Source organism: Myotis myotis, unplaced genomic scaffold (assembly GCF_014108235.1).
Source record: "Myotis myotis isolate mMyoMyo1 unplaced genomic scaffold, mMyoMyo1.p scaffold_m19_p_2, whole genome shotgun sequence".
Lineage (NCBI taxonomy): Eukaryota > Metazoa > Chordata > Mammalia > Chiroptera > Vespertilionidae > Myotis > Myotis myotis.
Window position 1 is genome coordinate 4,484,211 of NW_023416324.1, and position 18,003 is coordinate 4,502,213.

The 18,003-nt window shown below is 53.4% G+C and overlaps 1 protein-coding gene and 1 non-coding gene across 2 annotated transcripts; both read left to right on the plus strand.

The window, feature by feature from the left end:
- Positions 1-2,249: 2,249 nt before the first annotated feature.
- On the plus strand, positions 2,250-17,290 carry PGD (phosphogluconate dehydrogenase). The gene is made up of 13 exons (XM_036352807.1): positions 2,250-2,379; positions 3,020-3,095; positions 4,257-4,436; positions 6,630-6,695; positions 7,326-7,444; positions 8,932-9,001; positions 11,883-12,017; positions 12,775-12,964; positions 15,090-15,220; positions 15,415-15,548; positions 16,353-16,452; positions 16,575-16,697; positions 16,793-17,290. The coding sequence occupies exons 1-13, from the start codon at positions 2,372-2,374 to the stop codon at positions 16,910-16,912; spliced, it is 1,452 nt and encodes a 483-aa protein (XP_036208700.1). The 5' UTR covers positions 2,250-2,371; the 3' UTR covers positions 16,913-17,290.
- On the plus strand, positions 16,149-16,291 carry LOC118678042. The gene has a single exon (XR_004974718.1). It is a non-coding gene; the product is annotated as a small nucleolar RNA SNORA79 (small nucleolar RNA).
- Positions 17,291-18,003: the final 713 nt, after the last annotated feature.

Here is an 18,003-nt window from a genome sequence, read left to right on the forward strand (position 1 = left end):
GGATCCGTGGTTCTCAGCCGGTGGGTCTCGGGGCCCTGTACACTCTTAAAAATGGTTGCAGACCCAAAGAGCTTTTGCTTATGTAAGTTATACCTATCAATATTTAGCACTGAAAAAATTAAAACTGAGAAACTTTTGAATAACATTTTTCCAAAACAAAAGGAAATTCAGTGAGATCCGTGGCACTTTTGACAATTTTGCAAATCTAATGAATGTTGGCTTAATGCAGCTTAAGTAGGCTGGGCTCTCATGGCTGCCTCCACATTTAATCTCCCCCGTATACGTCATGGAGCCTCTGGGAAACACTGTACACTTGTGAGGGAATGGGAATGGAAAAGGCAAATATGAATGAAAACTGGAAATAACTTGTCCCCTCTTCCCCCTCAAAGGGTCTCAGGCACCTCCAAGGGTCCCAGACCACCCTTTGAGAATTGTTTAAAAAGGTGGTACATAGACCACCCAAATCAGAATCACCTAGGGTCCTACTAACACGTGCGTCTCCTGGCCTGTCCCAGACCTGAGTTCGCATTTAACACGCTTCCTGACACACAGAGTTGGGGACTTGTTTGGAGACCTCTAGGTTCCTGCCAGCCTGGTTCCCCGGAGACTGTCGTGGCAGAGCTGGGATTAAGACCAGGAATCAGTGCAGGGTGCTCGCCTGGCAGTGAGGAAGCTGCTTCCTCTCACTGGTTTGCCTGGCTTACCTGTTCTTACCTGTTCACCATCTTCATGTTCACTCATTGCCCCACTCAGGGAAGCACTCAGGGCAGCCAGACACCTTGCATGTATGTATCTTTAAAAATAATTTCTGGGTTTGCTCATAGCTCTCTATTTCTGCAGCCAGTAAAAAGCAAGCAGAAATGAAGAAAGGGACCCAAAAGACAGGGACCTCTCTTCCCCCCAGGAGGAAGTTCTGTTCTAACCTTGGCCCCACCTGGATGTCTCTACAGTGAGTCAACCACAGTCCATGATCCCCAAATCAGGAAATGGGGGGAGGGGTTGTAAAAAGAAAAGAAATGTGAGGCCTGGCTGGTACAAAACAGGCAAATATGGAAGCGACACAAGAAAAAGAACAAGTTTATATAAAGAATCTCTAGTGAAGAAAATCTAAGGTAAAATATTTACAAGGTAATGTAGATTATGGTATCATTGTAAAATTTCAGAGTAACATTCCATTATCGCATTCAAAAATGTTGTGACTGTGTTTAACCCCCAACTTCCAATAGGACAAAACTATGGTGGTGACATTTGCTAACATGTATCTGTTAAAACCTATATGACAAAGTAACCTATGCAATTGGTGTGATGGGACTAGCACCAATATCACGGTTACTTGAATCAGTCACAACTGGGCCACTAACTAGCCCTGAACTAACTGTGACTTTTGTAATTAAACATCCGTTGAGCACTCATGTGCAAGCAACTGTTAGGTGATATGAAGAAGAAAAAAATCCTAAAAAGTACTGGTGGAGCCACGCCTTCTTCCCAAGCATATTGTTGGAGGCAGCAAGGTCCCGTGCCGAGGTCCAGACGCCTGGCGCCGGGAGACCGGTGAGAAGGCAGGCGGGACGTGGTACTCATAATGCCCTGGACCGGTGGTTCGCTCTCACTTGGCCTGGTTCAATGACCCGGCCCATCACACCCCCAGCAAGCACATTCCCCGCAGGCTCTCTGCGCACCCGCAAAAAGGGCTACAGCTCGCTCACGGGATCGTGTGAGGACCAGCACTTCCTGGCACCCATTACACTTGCCCAAATGCCGAATTAGTGACACCTCGGTCCCTGCTCGGAGTTGAGCTGAGCGATACGACGCATAAGCCCACGTGCCCGGCAGCGATGGGAGGAAGAAGTGATGGACACCCGGACAACAGGCGTCCAAATGCCTGGAACACTGGAAAGTGCGGCCCAATCGGACCCATCATCTTGCACGGAGCCGCAGAGCAGAGCCCCCGGCCCTGCGTGGTGTCTACCGCGGGCGGCTCCATCCAGCCCTTCCACAGGTCCCCGCACCCTCACCCCCGGCCCGCGCCCGGCCCCCCTTCCCGCGCCACCGCCGCCCGTCAGGACACACCCAGCGCTCTGCCAGGCGGGGCGCGCCCTGGGCGACATCATCGATGCGCTCGGCGCTCTCCCGAGTCGGCCCCGGGAGTGGGCGTGACCGTTGCCTCAGGTGGTGTAACAGGCGCCTGGGAGGGCCAATGGCGTGTCGGCATAGCTCCACCCCTTTCTTCCGATTGGCCAGTTCCGGAAAGCCGCGGCCGTGGCCTCGGAAGGCGAGCCACAGCGGCGCTCACTGGGTCGCCGTGCAGTTCGTCCCCTGCTCTCCGCCTCTCTGCGCTCCTGCCGGGTCCGCCGCCGCCGCCGCTGCCGCCATGGCTCAGTGAGTGACGGGCCTCGGGCGGCCGGGAAACTGTCCGAGAGTCGGCCCGGTGGGCGGAGCCGCCCCCGACGTCGCCTCGGCACCGGGGGTCGCCTGAGCCCGGCCTCGTGGCGCCCAGAGCCCAGGCCTCCGGGGTCTCAGCGCCTCCGGCTTGGGCCCCAGAGCTCCCCGAGCCAGCCCCGCAGCCTGCCTTTCCCTCGGACCCAGCCCTCTGCTCCTTGCAATGGCGCAGGCGCCGGGAGGATCCCCGTTGCCGGAAAAGGGGGCGGTGGGTGGCAGGCATGGCCGAGGGGAACCAGGGCCTGACCTGGCGGGAGGGAGGGGGCTGGACGGCCCGCGTTTCTGCCTGCCGGGCTGCTCCCTCCGTGGGCGGCGGGGCCCGGGGACGGTCATTGCAGACGGACTGGGGCTCACAGGCTGCGAATACCCGCCTACGTGCCCGTGTAGTTGAGCTCAGGGGCTCAAGGCCCCGCAGGGCTCGAGTGGGCGTGGTCTCTGGTTCCGAGGCCGGTTGCGGGCCTGGGTTCCCAAGTGCAAAAGGGAGTTGGGGGGGCAGAGCAGCTGGGAGCCCTGGGTCCCCAGTTGGAAGGGGTTGAGCGGAGCTGACACATTTTCCTCCTTCCTCTCTCTGGTCTTGCAGAGCTGATATTGCACTGATTGGACTGGCCGTCATGGGCCAGAACTTAATTCTGAACATGAACGACCACGGCTTTGTGGTAAGTCACAGGGGACACGCGCTCCTCTCACAGGTTCTGGGTGTGCGTTAGCCTGAGTGCTGGTGACCTGCCGAAGGCAGGCTCCCCTGTCACCCGGTGCATATTTCTCTTTATGTTCATTCGCACTGTGGCTGCTGGTGACGTTTTGCAAGGGAAGAAGCACCGCTTTACATGGGGGTATGGGGGGGCCAATTCCGCAAGTCCCCGAGGAAGAAGAGTCCTGCTAAATCAGTGGTTCTCAACCTTCCTAATGCCGCGACCCTTTAATACAGCTCCTCATGTTGTGGTGACCCCCAGCCATAAAATTATTTTCGTTGCTCCTTCGTAACTGTAATGTTGCTACTGTTATGAATCGTCATGTAAATATCTGATATGCAGGATGTATTTTCATTGTTACAAATTGAACATAATTAAAGCATAGTGATTAATCACAAAAGCAATATGTAATTATATATTCAGTATGTGTTTTCCGATGGTCTTAGGCGACCCCTGTGAAAGGGTCGTTCGATCTCCAAAGGGGTCGCTACCCACAGATTGAGAACCGCTGTGCTAAATGTATCGGTCAGCTCTGGAAGGTTTGCAACCTGAATGGTCCTGTCGGGATCTGAAGGAGGAGAAATCTTGCTGGGTGTGTAGAGCTCTAACTTTGTCACCTCAGCAGGGCCGGGAAAGGGAGAAGTTCAGGTGCAAATATGAACCGGACTCAGATGCAAGGATCATCAGTGACAAAAGCTGTCGGTCTGAAACCAGCTGGTTCTTAGATTTGCATTCTAACCAGCTAGACTAGACTCTGGCCTGAGATGCCCATGAGTAGTTGACGTTTACCGGCTGTGGCAAAAGTCGGTCCACAGCTGTGAGTACCCGAAACACAGAGCGTGCTCTTGTATGGTTATTTTGTTGAAAACACAGAGCGAGCCTGGTATTATTATTTTGTTGATGAGTGTATTACTCTCCAGAGGAAGAACTGTAAACCTACTTTTGCCACACCCGTATTCATTTCATCCACTGAGATGAACTTTACGCTGATCAGTCAGCACTTGGGCGGGGAAAAGCAAAGGGGTCCCACCTCCCCAAAACCTGGGGCTGAATAGAAATTTCGTTGCTACTCGGTCCCCGGTCTTGCATGCCCTCGGTCTCCTGATCGGCTTTTTGCCCTCGCAGGTCTGTGCGTTTAACAGGACCGTCTCCAAAGTGGATGATTTCCTGGCCAATGAGGCGAAGGGAACCAAGGTGATTGGTGCGCACTCCCTGGAGGAGATGGTCTCCAAGCTGAAGAAGCCTCGGCGGATCGTACTGCTGGTGAAGGCTGGCCGGGCGGTTGATGATTTCATTGAGAAATTGGTGAGGCCGGCTCTGCTCCCAGCTGCTGCGAGTGTGACAGAAGTTTCCTCACTCTTTCCTTTAGCTGTTTCACTTGTTACTTAAGAGGTTCCCCGCCCCCACCCCCCCTCCTTTCAGGTTCTGAATACGAACTGCTCAGTTCTGACAAAAAATTGCTTAAATGTCTCCGTGTTGGCTAACGTGATTGGCACTGTGTAAGTAACAACATATCCTCAGGTGGTAATGATTCCTTACATGTAAAATTCTGAGGACAAGAGACAGTGGATAAAAATTAATTAACAAGAGTAGAAATAATACAGCCACGTGCCACTTAACGAAGGGGGTACATTCTGAGAAATGCGCTCTTGGGCAATTTCATCGTTGTGCAAACATCACAGAGTGCACTTACACAGACCGAGGTGGTTAGTCTGCCACACACCAGGGCTGTGTGAGCTAGCCTAGTGCTCCCAGGCGTCCAGTCTGTGTAGCACAAACTGCACGAAACAACACGAGATCAAATCAGGCACAGGAACCAGGAGGTGTCTGAGGCTGCTGCTGTAACAGCATACTCTTTACAGCAGACATTTTTGATAAGTGGAGTCTATTATAAATTAATGATAGTGTGGTACAGCAAGTATACAAACCAGTGACATAGTCATTTGTTATTATCAAGTGTATACTGTACACATAATTGTATGTGCTGTACTTTTATACGACTGGCAGCACAAATCTGTTTACACCAGCATCGGCACAAGCAAGTGAGTGACGAGTTGTGCTATGATGTCAGGACGGCTACGACATCAGGTGGCAGGAGTTTTTCCCTCTCTCATAACCGTACGGGGCCACCATAGTGTATGTGGCCCGTCGTTGACTGAAGTGGTGTTACGCAGTGCATGACTGTGGAGATCGCACGGGGCTCTGTCTTTGATATTCAGAAAAACTTCGTTTTGATTGTGTATTAGGGATGTTTAGTGCTGTTCGCTAATAAGCCTTAGTGTCCACATTTAGAAAGAGATTTTAGTTTCTCAATGTTTCTCTGAAGCAGCAATTCTCAAGTGGTTGTCTGATTTACTGTGAGTGACGAGGGACCCCCTGGGGGTCCTGGGAACTGCACGTTGGGTGCTTATTTGTGTAGCAAACAACTTGTTGGCTTCAGGAAGTACATCTTTTTTGGAGGAAAACAAACATGCATCTGACCGATGGCCGTGCTGGGGCAGGTGGGTGGTGCCTCGTGCTGAGTCCCCCAGAGGTGGCCTTGGCTATGGCTCTGGTCCCTGGTCCTCTGCCAGGTGGTGGGTGTCAGATTCGCCTGGTTCCTTCACACAGTGTGGTCAGATGCCTCCTGGGGGCTTTCCTCCACCCGCCCCCAGGGCTGGGGTAGTGGGCGTTCCTGTGGGTGGTCATCACAGTCTGCCTCAGGCCGGCTGGTTGTCTGCTCTTTCCCCAACGTGTTCCCCCGAAGGACTGATGGCAGGACTGACGGCCTCGGCCTCACTGGGAGCCTGTGGCGGAGGAGCTGCCGATGGGGCACCAGCAGGTCTTGCTCGAAGCACTGTCACTGAGCTGTTTCTGGGATGCCCCGGCCCTTCCTTCAGCCCTCTCTGGGGAAAGAGCACCCTGTATTACTGGGGGTTTCCTCTCCCACAGTAAACAGAGACACCCTCATTGCCAGTACCCTGCCAGCACCTGCTTTCCCCTCAGAGAAGCTCCCGGATGAAGGGAAACTGGTGGAAGTGTTTATTCAGATACTGAAACCAGTTCTGCAGTAACAGCCTGTGGGAACCAAGGGGATTCTGGCTGGTCTGCTAGCCCTCAGCTTTTTTTCTTCTCTCAATATATTTTTATTGATTTCAGAGAGGAAGGGAGAGAGAGAGAGAGTTAGAAACATCAATGATGAAGGAGAATAATCAATTGGCTGCCTCCTGCCTACTGGGGATCGAGCCCGCAACCTGGCATGTGCCCTTGACCTAAATCGAACCTGGGACCCTTCAATGCGCAGGCTGACGCTCTATCCATTGAGCCAGACCGGCTAGGCTAGCCCTCAGCTTTTAAACGGGCTCTAGCCACAGGGGCATTATTGAGAGTTAAGTAATCATACTTTCAGGCCAGGGGTATTTGGGATAAGTCCTGGTTTGTTTTTATTGGCTAAGGGGGTGCCCTGTTACTTTTGTCTTTCCTGTCTTTGGTCCACCTAATGCTAGTGCCTGGTTGCAGGTCCCGCTGTTGGACACCGGTGACATCATCGTTGATGGGGGCAACTCTGAATACAGGGACACCACCGTAAGTATTCAGTCCCGCCTCCCCCAGGCTCGGAAGGCCTTCTGGGAAAGGTGTTAGCCCTGCACCTGAGGGCGGCTGTCCCCTGGGGTGCCGGCTCTGGTGTGTCATCAGCCTATTTCTGCTCAGACGTGCTTGATGGAAGAGGCTCTCATTGGCCACACGTGTAACTCGAATGACTGCTGCTTAGATGCTGCAGGCGAGGGCTTACGGTTTGCGTCCCCTCCTCGCCCTCCTGCGCGTGACCCATCAGCACGTAGCGAGGTCGAGGACCAGTGCGGATGCTCTCATGCTGGGGAAGTCAAGTCCCGCCCAGCCTCAGTGCAGGGCAGCAGCCGGTCCCGCTTGCACTAAACCAGCGCTGACTGGCCTGGTCCTCCCAGGGCTCTCCCAGGAGCGGAAGTGTGTGGGGCTTAGTCACTCCCTGCGGGGAGAGGGCAGCTATCCACCTTCCTTGGGTTTTCTTTTGACTCCCAAACCGAGGGGATCGCATTTCTCCACTGACGGGTGATGCTCGGATCTGGGGGTCACTTCATGTCAAATGTTGGGTCTCCTTACTCGTCGCCCTCTGCTCCTCCATTGGGAGCATCTTACTCTAAGGAAGCGTAAAGAAGTTATTTTTCTCTCACGTAGAGACGATGTCAAAACCTCAAGGCCAAGGGGATCTTGTTTGTGGGGAGCGGCGTTAGTGGCGGAGAGGACGGCGCCCGGTACGGCCCATCGCTCATGCCCGGAGGGAACAAAGCCGCCTGGTGAGTACCAAGCGCGCCCCCGCGTTCAGCACCGGGGGGCCTGGACTTGGAGAATGTGGAGCCCTGAGCCCTTCCGTGGTGACTGCGTTGGCGCTAGGAGATGCGGCAACTATCTCGTGTATACATGCTGTTGCCTTGACAAAACACAGTGCATATTCCTCCTCTGCCCCTTTTTCCTGTTATTCCCGCCAAGACTGACCATGAAGTTCTAAGTAGACTTAAAGGGCCAGAGGCTTTAAGGAAGCCGCTCAGCGGATGTCCTGTGCACTGTGGATTTAGGGTCTGATCTGCCTCCTTAACTGATGGGCGCTCCTAAAATAACTTGATTTAATAATAGTGAGGGATGGAAAAATCTGACGGGGCCTCTCTTTTCCCTGGGAATGGAGTGGGAGTGTTTTATTTGACTTGGAAAAAACAAGGTTTTCACTGTTCGCTGTGCTGGGTCTGAGCGGTAGGGGCGGCCACGAAGGGGAGGTCTCGGGACGGAAGAGAAGGGGGTGAAGACGGGTGGGGGCGGCGAGCAGGAGAGCAAAGCCAGGTGAAAAGATGCGGATAACCGACTCTGCGTGCCGTGGACCAGGAGCCCCCTCCCGAGGCTGCAGAAACAACGCCAGACAGAGGCCTGGGCGGGAGAGGGAAGGGGAGGAAGGGCCCCTCCGAGGGCGCTGTGGAGGGAATGTTCTTTCCCGAATGAGCTGCTGTCCAATATTCCAGAACTACATCAGGCATTAAAGGTGAAGGCTTTATGGGGAAGATTGTTCTTGAAGTTGCCTCTCGGGTCAGTAAGTCTGAGGTCTCCCTGTGTGAAATCTAGAAGCAAGGCCTTCCTGCTTCTCAGAAGCTTGAAAGCCCTTCCCGGGGCCCAGTGGGCGTCAGGGTGCAGACAGTACAGCACGCAGGACGCGGGGACAGCAGAGGCTCCGGCGCAGGCTCACTCGCTGGCGGGGGCAGAGGGGCGCTTTGGCCTCCAACGGTGAGCGTTCAGTGAGGCCTAAGGTCCAGGGTGTAGCCGCCTTAGCCCCCTGAGCGTTAACGTCCCAGGCCTGTCAGAGTTTGTCTTTACCAAGCCCTTTGTTGGCCACTGGTGAGGAGAACGGGAAGGAAATGCGTCAGGAGAGGTGATGTCCTGGGGGCGGTGGGAGGCGTGGGGAGCCGCCGCTTTCCCTGGGACGAAGGGTGACTGTGGCTCTTGGAAACACCGGGGTCCCTGTGCCCCTGACTAGTACAGGGTCTCCAGGAAGCCCGTGTGGCTGCTGGGAGCCACGGCGCCCCTGACAGTGCGACGGAGGCTTCCGCCCAGCTCTGCCCATGCTGCCGCCCCGCCAGTCTGCAGCCTCCCACTGGTCTACCTTGAGCCTGGCACTTGGTTACTTTTTCGTGGGCTTCCACCGCCCATTAGAGAGAGGGTTGGGGTGGGGCATCCTCAGTATTTAATCTGGGCCTCAGCCCCTCTCCCAGCAGCTGACCTGTGTGGTTTCTTTCCACAGGCCCCACATCAAGACCATCTTCCAGAGCATCGCTGCGAAAGTGGGAACCGGAGAGCCCTGCTGTGACTGGGCAAGTGCGGGGCTACTTCCACGCCCGTCGGCAGCGTGGGCGCCGGCAGGACCAAGTGCGCGGGCCGCCTGGGTCCCAGCAGTTGGCTCTGTGGCGTAAAGCTCTCAGTCCTGAAGTCGCTAGCACAGCCGATGCCCGAAAGGCATGTCTGTTGCACGTGTCCTTGTATCTGACGGGCTGTTCATAACCTTGAGGTTGATATTACAAGCAGCCCTCCCCGAGTCACTAAGAGACAGTTTCCTTAAAAAGGAACAGGAAGAATGGGGTGAAGTAAGATGTTTAGCCGTCTTTCGTCATGGCTGAGGAAGGGTGTCAACATCAGAAGTGGGGAGTGCTTGCCCTGGTGGGTGTTCTGTGCCTGAGCAGTGGCCGGCCTTTTGCCCTGAGTGTGGAGGCGGCTGGGCACACTCGCACTCCCCTCTTCCCTGTACTTTGTGTGGCTGCTGAAGTGAATTCTGTCCACGTGGATGAGGAAACACTAGGCTGGAGACCGTGGTGGTAGCCCTGGCTCTCCGTGAACTCCCTGGGCGGCGCTGGGCAAGTCACTGTCCCTCCCAGGGCTCCCGCTTCCTCACCTGGGAAACACGGGTTGGCCTGGATGGTCTCAAGGTCTCTCTAGCTCCTCATCCCGTTCATTTTATATCAGCACTTGTGTGAGCAATTTTATATTAGATTTTTTATTTAGAAAATGTTTTATTGATTTTTAGAGAGAAGAAGGGAGAGGGATAGAGAGAGAGAGAAACATCCATGAGAAAGAAACATCATCAATTGGCTGCCTCCTGCACACACTCCCCCCACCCCCACCCCACCCCACTGAGGATTGAGCCCTCAACCTGGGCATATGCCTTGACCGGGAATTGAACCGGTGACCACTTGGTTCCTAGGCCGACACTCAACCACTGAGCCCGCTGGCCCGGCATAGATTAATTGTATGTGCAGTAAAAGGTAGACGTGGAACAAGGTCTGAGGCCTGTGAGGAAGGAGGGAAGTCTTACTCCTGGGCTGGCCATGCCGGTGACTTTAGCTACAGCACGAAACTGGTCCTAATAGTGTAGCCAGTGCTCATTGAGTTTAACCATATTCCACTTAGGGGTTGGAGAGTCCAGGGCTGCGATTAGGAGTGTGGACTAATTTTCTCATTAGTATGAAGGATTGGGAAGGGAGCTTTCATTCCTGACCACAGAGTGAGTACTTACAATACAAGTACAGTGACAGTAATGCATTGTAGACACAGAAAATCGGGAACCAAAAAACAGTAGATGCCCTTACGGATCTTGATTCCGTCGGGTGCCGTTCCATGGCTTTACGGCTCAGTCTCAGGGTGTTAGGAAGTGGGTGTGCACACGGAGAGCAGGGACTCCCCTTCATTTTTGAAGTTACAGGAAGGATGGGGTGAAGCAAGGTGTTACTAGCCATGTCACTTCATGGCCACAGACAGTGTCAAAATCAGAGGGGGTAGGTCAGTAGTGGGGGCAGACAGAGAAAGTCGTCCCAGCAGAGACTGCTGGTCATCCAGGCGTCTGGTCCCCGCCTGGCGTGGCGATGGGTGCGTGTGACGAGTCCAGCGCCATTCAGTGTTTGGCCCTGTCCCTCCCTTCGTCTGGTTCCTTGCCCACTAAGCAGGGCCCAGGTAACGGGGCTTCCCAAGTAGCTTGTCTGTAGGGACAGAGTGATGATGGGACTGACGCTTGTGACCACTGTGATCCATGGTCTGAAGTTCTCATCATAAATTCATGTACTGTGTTGTGATGTTACACCTCTTCCCAGCTTTGTTATAAAGTCAGTATCTTGTCAACTATGAGACCCCGGCAAGAGCACATTTCTGTGCTTGCAGGGTTCAGGGCCAGACCTGCGATCTAAAATCGTTTTCACCTCTCAGCCATTAGGAACAACTACAGCGCATGCATGTATTTCTTAAAAGTATGTGATTCCACTGGCCAAGTTGTAGCCTCCAGTTGTTAGAAGAGTGGCCACCTCAGAGAAAGGAAGACTTTTACTGGGAGCTTTTAATAACAATGAAAAAGAACAGACATACAGGCTTAAGAGCTACAGGTGCTTTCAGTGAATTTGGGGATTTTGAAAACTCTTTAGACCAGTGGTTGTCAACCTTCTGGCCCTTTAAATACAGTTCCTCATGTTGTGACCCAACCATAAAATTATTTTCGTTGCTACTTCATAACTGTAATGTTGCTACTGTTATGAATCGTAATGTAAATATCTGATATGCAGGATGGTCTTAGGCGACCCTTGTGAAAGGGTCGTTCGACCCCCAAAGGGTTCGCGACCCACAGGTTGAGAACCGCTGCTTTAGAGGCATGAATTTGGAGTTAGTTTAAATTAGCATTGGACTGGATTGAACCTTGCATTGAGTCATTACATATTGATACTTATTTTAAAACTAGAGGCCCGGTGCACAAGATGCATGCACTGGGGGGGTGGTCCCTCAGCCCGGCCTGCGCCCTTGCAGTCCAGGAACCCTCAGGGGATGTCCAACTTAGTTCGCTTAGTCCCACTCTGTATAGAAGGAAGAGGAGCCCTAACCAGTTTGGCTCAGTGGATAGAGCGTCGGTCCATGGACTGAAGGTCCCGGGGTTCGATTCTGGTGCTTAGCAGTGCTCCCCCTGCAGGAGCGCACTGACCACCAAGGGGCGGCTCCTGCATTGAACATCTGCCCCCTGGTGGTCAGTGTGTGTCATAGCGACCAGCCGTTCCCCCATTTGGTCGCTTTGCACGTTGGCTTTTTATTATATAGGATAGGATACTGTAAATATTGCTCACACTTGTTGCTTTCTGTGAGGGGAGAGAGTCTTACTGAAGAGTTTGATGGGCTTTTCTGGTGTGTCCTCTGCCCTCTAACCGCCCTGGTGCTTGGCCCCAACAGGTGGGAGACGAGGGAGCCGGGCACTTTGTGAAGATGGTGCACAATGGGATCGAGTATGGGGACATGCAGCTGATCTGCGAGGCCTACCACCTGATGAAGGACGTCCTGGGCATGGAGCACAGCGAGATGGCACAGGTGAGTGCGCCCGCTACTGCAGGGGCAGGACAGCCTTCCTCATTCCTCCTCTGCCGGGCATCCTGGCAGCTGGGACGGACTCGGCCTAATTTAAGGGAAGCCCTCGGTGATGGGCTATGAAATAAGATGGCTACTCCCTGAGCCAGAAGCTCCCGCCACAGCCACCCAGCCTGAGTGTCGGGCTCTGCCGTTTCATGCACGTCTTGCTGAGGCTCCCGCTGTCCCAGGTGGGAGGTACATCCTTTTCTAATCGTTAAATTTGTGTCACCCCCGCTTACCGTGTTTCACCGACTTGCCCTTATTATCCTTTCCAAAACAATGTAACTCAGTTTTCATAGAAACAGTGCTTTTTTTCCCGTGCTCACATTTAGCTGGTTTACATAATAGTTAGCGTATTCCTTCAGCATGTGCATCGAGTGCTTACTGCATGCTGGGCGCTGTTCTGGGTGGTGGGGATGTAATAGTGAAAGAACCCACACGAGCTCCGGCCTCGTGGAGCTGGCAGGAGGGCTTCTGAGGAGGCGACAGGTACAGACGCCTGAGCGAGGTGAGGGAGCCCTCAATCTAAGGGGAGGCAGGGTGACCAGAAAGGCGGCATCACGGGTCAGCGTCCGCCTCGGCTGGTGGGAGCGCAGTGTTCAGCTGCACCAGCCACGCAGGAGCCAGTGAGCCTGGGGTGAGCAGGCTGTGGGCCTCAGTCAACACTGACCAAGGGGAAGACGGGAGGCTAATCTCTTCTCTCACATCTTGCACGTAGGCATTCGAGGAGTGGAATAAGACAGAGCTAGACTCGTTCCTGATTGAAATCACAGCCAATATTCTCAAGTTCCAAGACAGCGACGGCGCTCACCTGCTGCCCAAGATCAGGGACAGTGCGGGGCAGAAGGGCACGGGGAAGTGGACTGCCATCTCAGCCCTGGAGTACGGCGTGCCCGTCACCCTCATCGGTACGTGCGCCTTGGATTGGACCCCTCGTCTCGCGTGGTGGGAATGTGATGGCCCTGGGGACGGGGTGTCAACATGCCTGGCATGTTAGTGGAAGGCTAATCTGGATCGGGCAATCAGGGGAGGCTTCTGAGGAGGTGGCAGGTACAGACACCTGGCGGACAGGCTGCCTTTCCCTCCCTGCTCGCCTCCTTCCTCTTGATTTCCTGACTTTTCCCACTCGGTTTACCATGAACTGTGGTGGTAAGACCCATGGTTGAGGGACGCAGGTCGCGTAGTCCCGCTCTGTATAGAAGGAAGAGGAGCCCTAACCGGTTTGGCTCAGTGGATAGAGCGTCGGTCCATGGACTGAAGGTCCCGGGGTTCGATTCTGGTCAAGGGCATGTACCTTGGTTGCAAGCTTGATCCCCAGTAGGGGGTGTGCAGGAGGCAGCTGAATGATGTTTCTCTCTCATCGATGTTTCTAACTCTCTGTCCCTCTCCCTTCCTCTCTGTAAAAACAATAAAATGTATTAAAGAAAGAAGAAGAAGGAGGAAGAGGAAGTTGGTTGCTTTTTAGCTTATCTGAGTGACACCAGAGGCAGGGACCGGGGGGCAGTAGCTGGGAGCAGTTGATTGATTGCTGACTCAAATATGAGACAGTTTCAGAAGGAAACCTCACCTCACTGTAGAGACTGCACCCTTCCTACCAGTCGAAGGCAGGCCGGGGCCCATCCCTGAGTGGGTGCCACTGTCTGCGGAGCTAATGGGGGCGCCGGTCCTCCAGCCGGCCCTGGGCTCCTTGAAGGGTTTCGCCACACTCACCTCCTTGCGCCAGTTCCTCAAAGCTTGCGCCCACAAGTGCCAGGTCATCGTGGGCACTGCAGGGGCAGAGCGCGGACAGACACCTTCCTCTCACTGTGTATAAGTTGTCAGTTGAGCAAGTTGTTTTTATAAGGGATGATGTTGGAAGCTCCTAAATGTCTTCATACTAAAATATTATGTTGAAATGTTTCTCATGCCAATGAAGTAACATTGTGAAACTTTCATGGTTACCATGGATACACTGAACACTGACTTATAGGCACGCCTCGTTTTATTGCGCTTCAGATGTTGGGTTTTTTTAATCCTCATCTGAGGATGTGTTCATTGATCTTAGAGAGAAAGGAAGGGAGAGAGAGAAACATCCATTGGTTGCTTCTCTGTATGCACCCTAACCAGGGATTGAATCCACAGCCCAGGTATGTGCCCTGAGCGAGAATCGAACCCACAACCTTTTCGTGCATGGGACAACACTGCAAACAACTGCAACACCAGCCAGGGCAGATGTTGCATTTTTTACAAATGGACGGCAAGACCCTCCACCAGCAAAAAGATGACGCCTCGCTTGATTGCAGTGCTCACCGTATCTCGGTGGTCTGGCGTCTCTGAGGTCTGCCTGTGCAGGAATTAGAAAACGAAGTTTTTTGAAGGGTGAGTCTGTAAGTGTTACTTCTCAAAGTAGTAGTTTCAAATTGATGCTAGTTAGTACTTCAACATAAATTGAGTCTTTGGTGAGCATTTAAAAATTAAAGTCCTTGCCCCAACCGGCGTGGCTCAGTGGTAGAGCATTGACTATGAACCAGGAGATCACAGTTCGATTCCTGGTCAGGGTACATGCCTGAGTTGCAGGCTTGATCCCCAGTGTCGGGTGTGCATGAGGTGTGATTCTCTCTCATCACTGATACTTCTTTTTCTCCCTCTCCCTTCCTCTCTCTGACATCAATAAGAACACATATATATTTTTAAATAAAAGTCCTTGCAATTGAAATTGAAATTTTACTCATGGACCAATCCTCAGTAATTCTGAATAATAATGGTTTTACCTTTTTTTTTTTTTTTTTTTTCCCCTGAAAACTCCCCTTTGAATTTCATGCTGATCTTCGTGGTTGAATACCTGTATTTATGTTGGAAGATTCACTTGGAGGTTTTAATGAAATTAACTGTTTAGAGCTTTTTATAAAAGTTCTTTCTGGTCCGGGTGAAGTTGTAGCCTAAAGTTGAGACTTTCAGCTCCTTGTACGGTTGAAACTCTTGCTCCACTCTGTGCCCTCGTGTCCCCTGGGCTGGGTGTGGACTTGGGAATATGTTGTCCCCTCCCCCACGCAGGAGAAGCAGTCTTTGCCCGATGCTTATCCTCGCTGAAGGACGAGCGGATTCAGGCCAGCAAACAGCTGAAGGGTCCTCAGAAGACCCAGTTCAACGGGGATAAGAGGTCGTTCTTGGAGGACATTCGAAAGGTGGGCCTGTCCCTGGCAGTGGCCATTGTTTGTCCCTTGGGGGGCGGGGGGAGAAGGGGAGAACTTACTGAGGCCACGGGGTGGAGGTGGACTCAGTCCAGCTGGTCCCGGGACCTGCCCCGCTCTGGGTAAGGCCAGCAGGCACCGGCGGCCGCTTTGCTAATTGCAGCTCTAATCTTCGTGTCGTCCTTCAGGCCCTCTATGCGTCCAAGATCATCTCTTACGCTCAAGGCTTTATGCTGCTGAGACAGGCGGCCACTGAATTTGGCTGGACCCTCAACTATGGCAGCATTGCCCTGATGTGGAGGGGGGGCTGCATCATCAGAAGGTCCGTGGGGGCGGGACCTGGGCTGCCGGGCGGAGAAGGGAGGCCTGGCTATGAACGGGGTCCGTGAAGCCGGTGCACTTTGTCCCCTCGGGGGCACTGGCCACAAGACCAATTTAGATGGTCACGTCACTTTTTCCTGGACAGCAGTTCTAACTGGAATGTCCACACGATGCCTTTTCTTATATGTGTTTTTATTGATTTCAGAGAGGAAAGGAGAGGGAGAGTGAGTTAGAAACATCAATGATGAGAGAGAATCATGGATCGACTGCCTCCTGTACACCCCCTACTGGGGATCAAGCCCACAACTCGGGCATGTGCCCCAATCAGAAATCAAACCGTGACCTCCTGGTTCATAGGTTGACGCTCAACCACTGAGCCACACTGACTGGGCTACACTACGTCTTTAAAATAGTTCTGTGAGCACCGTCCTGCCCTCTAGCCTTGCCTCCTGGGACTTTGCTCTGTATTCTCATGGAGCTCACAGCTGGCTTTCCGGCTGGGAAATGCCACTTTGCACCCCTCTAGGGTGTGTGTCGGCCTCCAACTTCCCTCCCCTGCCCTCCGCCGGGCACGTGCCTGCTGCAGTTCAGACTCGGACCTCGATGACAGTTCCTCCTTCTGCCTGCAGGCCTGGCATTAGGATTTCAGGTCATCATAAATTGAAAGTGATTTTCTTCACTCAGAGAATATCAGGATAATGGGATTATCTGTTTGTTCTCTGAAATTTGCGGAATCAAACACTTACTAGTAAGGGGAAAAAGAAGGGAAAAAAAGATCATTGACTTCATCTCTCGATTATTTCAGCGTATTCCTGGGAAAGATAAAAGACGCATTTGACGGAAACCCAGAACTCCAGAACCTGCTGCTGGACGACTTCTTTAAGTCAGCCGTCGAAAGCTGCCAGGTGGGCACCCAGGGCGGTGGCGTGGGCATTCCGTTCGGTGGGCTTTGCTCTGGGGCATCGGTGAAAATCGTCATTTTGGCTGGAGCCCTTACCTGTCCGTGGGCGTTGTGTCTCTCGCGCAGGACTCCTGGCGGCGGGCGATCAGCACTGGGGTCCAGGTGGGCATCCCCATGCCCTGCTTCACCACTGCCCTCTCCTTCTATGACGGATACAGACACGACATGCTGCCAGCCAACCTGATCCAGGTGAGCGCTGGGCAGAGGTGGGAGCCCTCACCGGGCGGGTACCTGCGGGGCGGGCGCCTGCGGGTGATCCTGACCAACCTCTTCTCGTTTTCCAGGCCCAGCGGGACTACTTTGGGGCTCACACCTACGAGCTCTTAGCCAGCCCAGGAAAGTTCATCCACACGAACTGGACAGGCCATGGCGGCAACGTGTCTTCCTCTTCGTACAACGCCTAGTCCGTCCCGTACCCACCGCACTCCATAGTCAGGGACATTCCATTTGCCACCCAGCACTGCTTCCACGGTCTGTGCCCTGCGCTCTGCTCAGATCTGTCAAAATAAAGTACCGTACGAGGCTCCTGAAAAGCCCGCCCGCTTCCTGTGGATAGTTCTGTGCGAGCAGCCCTGCCCCTGCCCTTGCCTCCTGGACTGACGGGACAGGGGGAGCAGCCCCTTGACGCCGTCACTGTCCACGGGTCCCGTGGATTTGGGAGGCCCTGCGTCTGCCCCGACAGGTCACAGAGAAGGGAAGGGCCTTGTGGGATCTGCTGGGACCTTTGTGTCATGCAGCTGAGTGCCCCTTTCCGCCCCTAATAAAGCTCGTCTTCCTCCAAACTTAGTGCCTGACATACCCGCCCCCATCGCGGAAAGGTCTGCGGCCGCTGCCTGACATTCGAATCCAGTTTGTTTCCTTCTAACTTTGTTTCCTCTTTGTTTTAAGAAAAGACTCCAGAATAATACAAGAACCATCCAAGGTAGGATAACGATTAACTTGGGAGAAGGACGAGGAGGCAGTAGGGAGTGGGGTACAGGGGACTTGAATGGATTGTTTTTTCCTAAGTTGGGCAGTGGCGATATGGATGTTCATTGTAACATTTCTTATGCCTTAATGTCGGGTATCTCACGATAAACATTTTGGAGGATTCCATAGAAATGATGTGCTCAGCTTGGTCTGGTTCATGCTCTTTCCCAGGCCTGACTCTGTTCGGTTCTTCGTGGGCCCATGGGTCTGGTGTGGGGTTTTTAGCATCCTAAGCCGGCCCCTAGAATCAGGCCTGTCCCTTCATCTCGTCAGAAGATAGCATACTGCGGACCCTGTGGATGGCCTGGTTCCCACGTGGTGGTTTTTCTCAGCAGCTAAACTCCGGGAGGCTAGAGGCTTCCCTGGGTGCGTTAGAGCCCAAGGGAGGCCTGAGACTAGAGCAGCAGCGTCCATGCTTTAACAGCTGGTGTCTGATCTGACCTCCGATCTCTCAGAAAGATGCGGGGGGCAGGGAGCAGACCTGGGAGACAGTCCTTCCTTCTCATTGAACGATCAGCTGTTGTAA

Excerpts from the sequence above, each read along its gene's own strand:
- PGD (XM_036352807.1), top strand. Across the intron at positions 3,096-4,256 it reads TGAACGACCACGGCTTTGTG|GTCTGTGCGTTTAACAGGAC; the intron begins GTAAGTCACAGG and ends TTGCCCTCGCAG. Across the intron at positions 9,002-11,882 it reads GAGAGCCCTGCTGTGACTGG|GTGGGAGACGAGGGAGCCGG; the intron begins GCAAGTGCGGGG and ends TGGCCCCAACAG.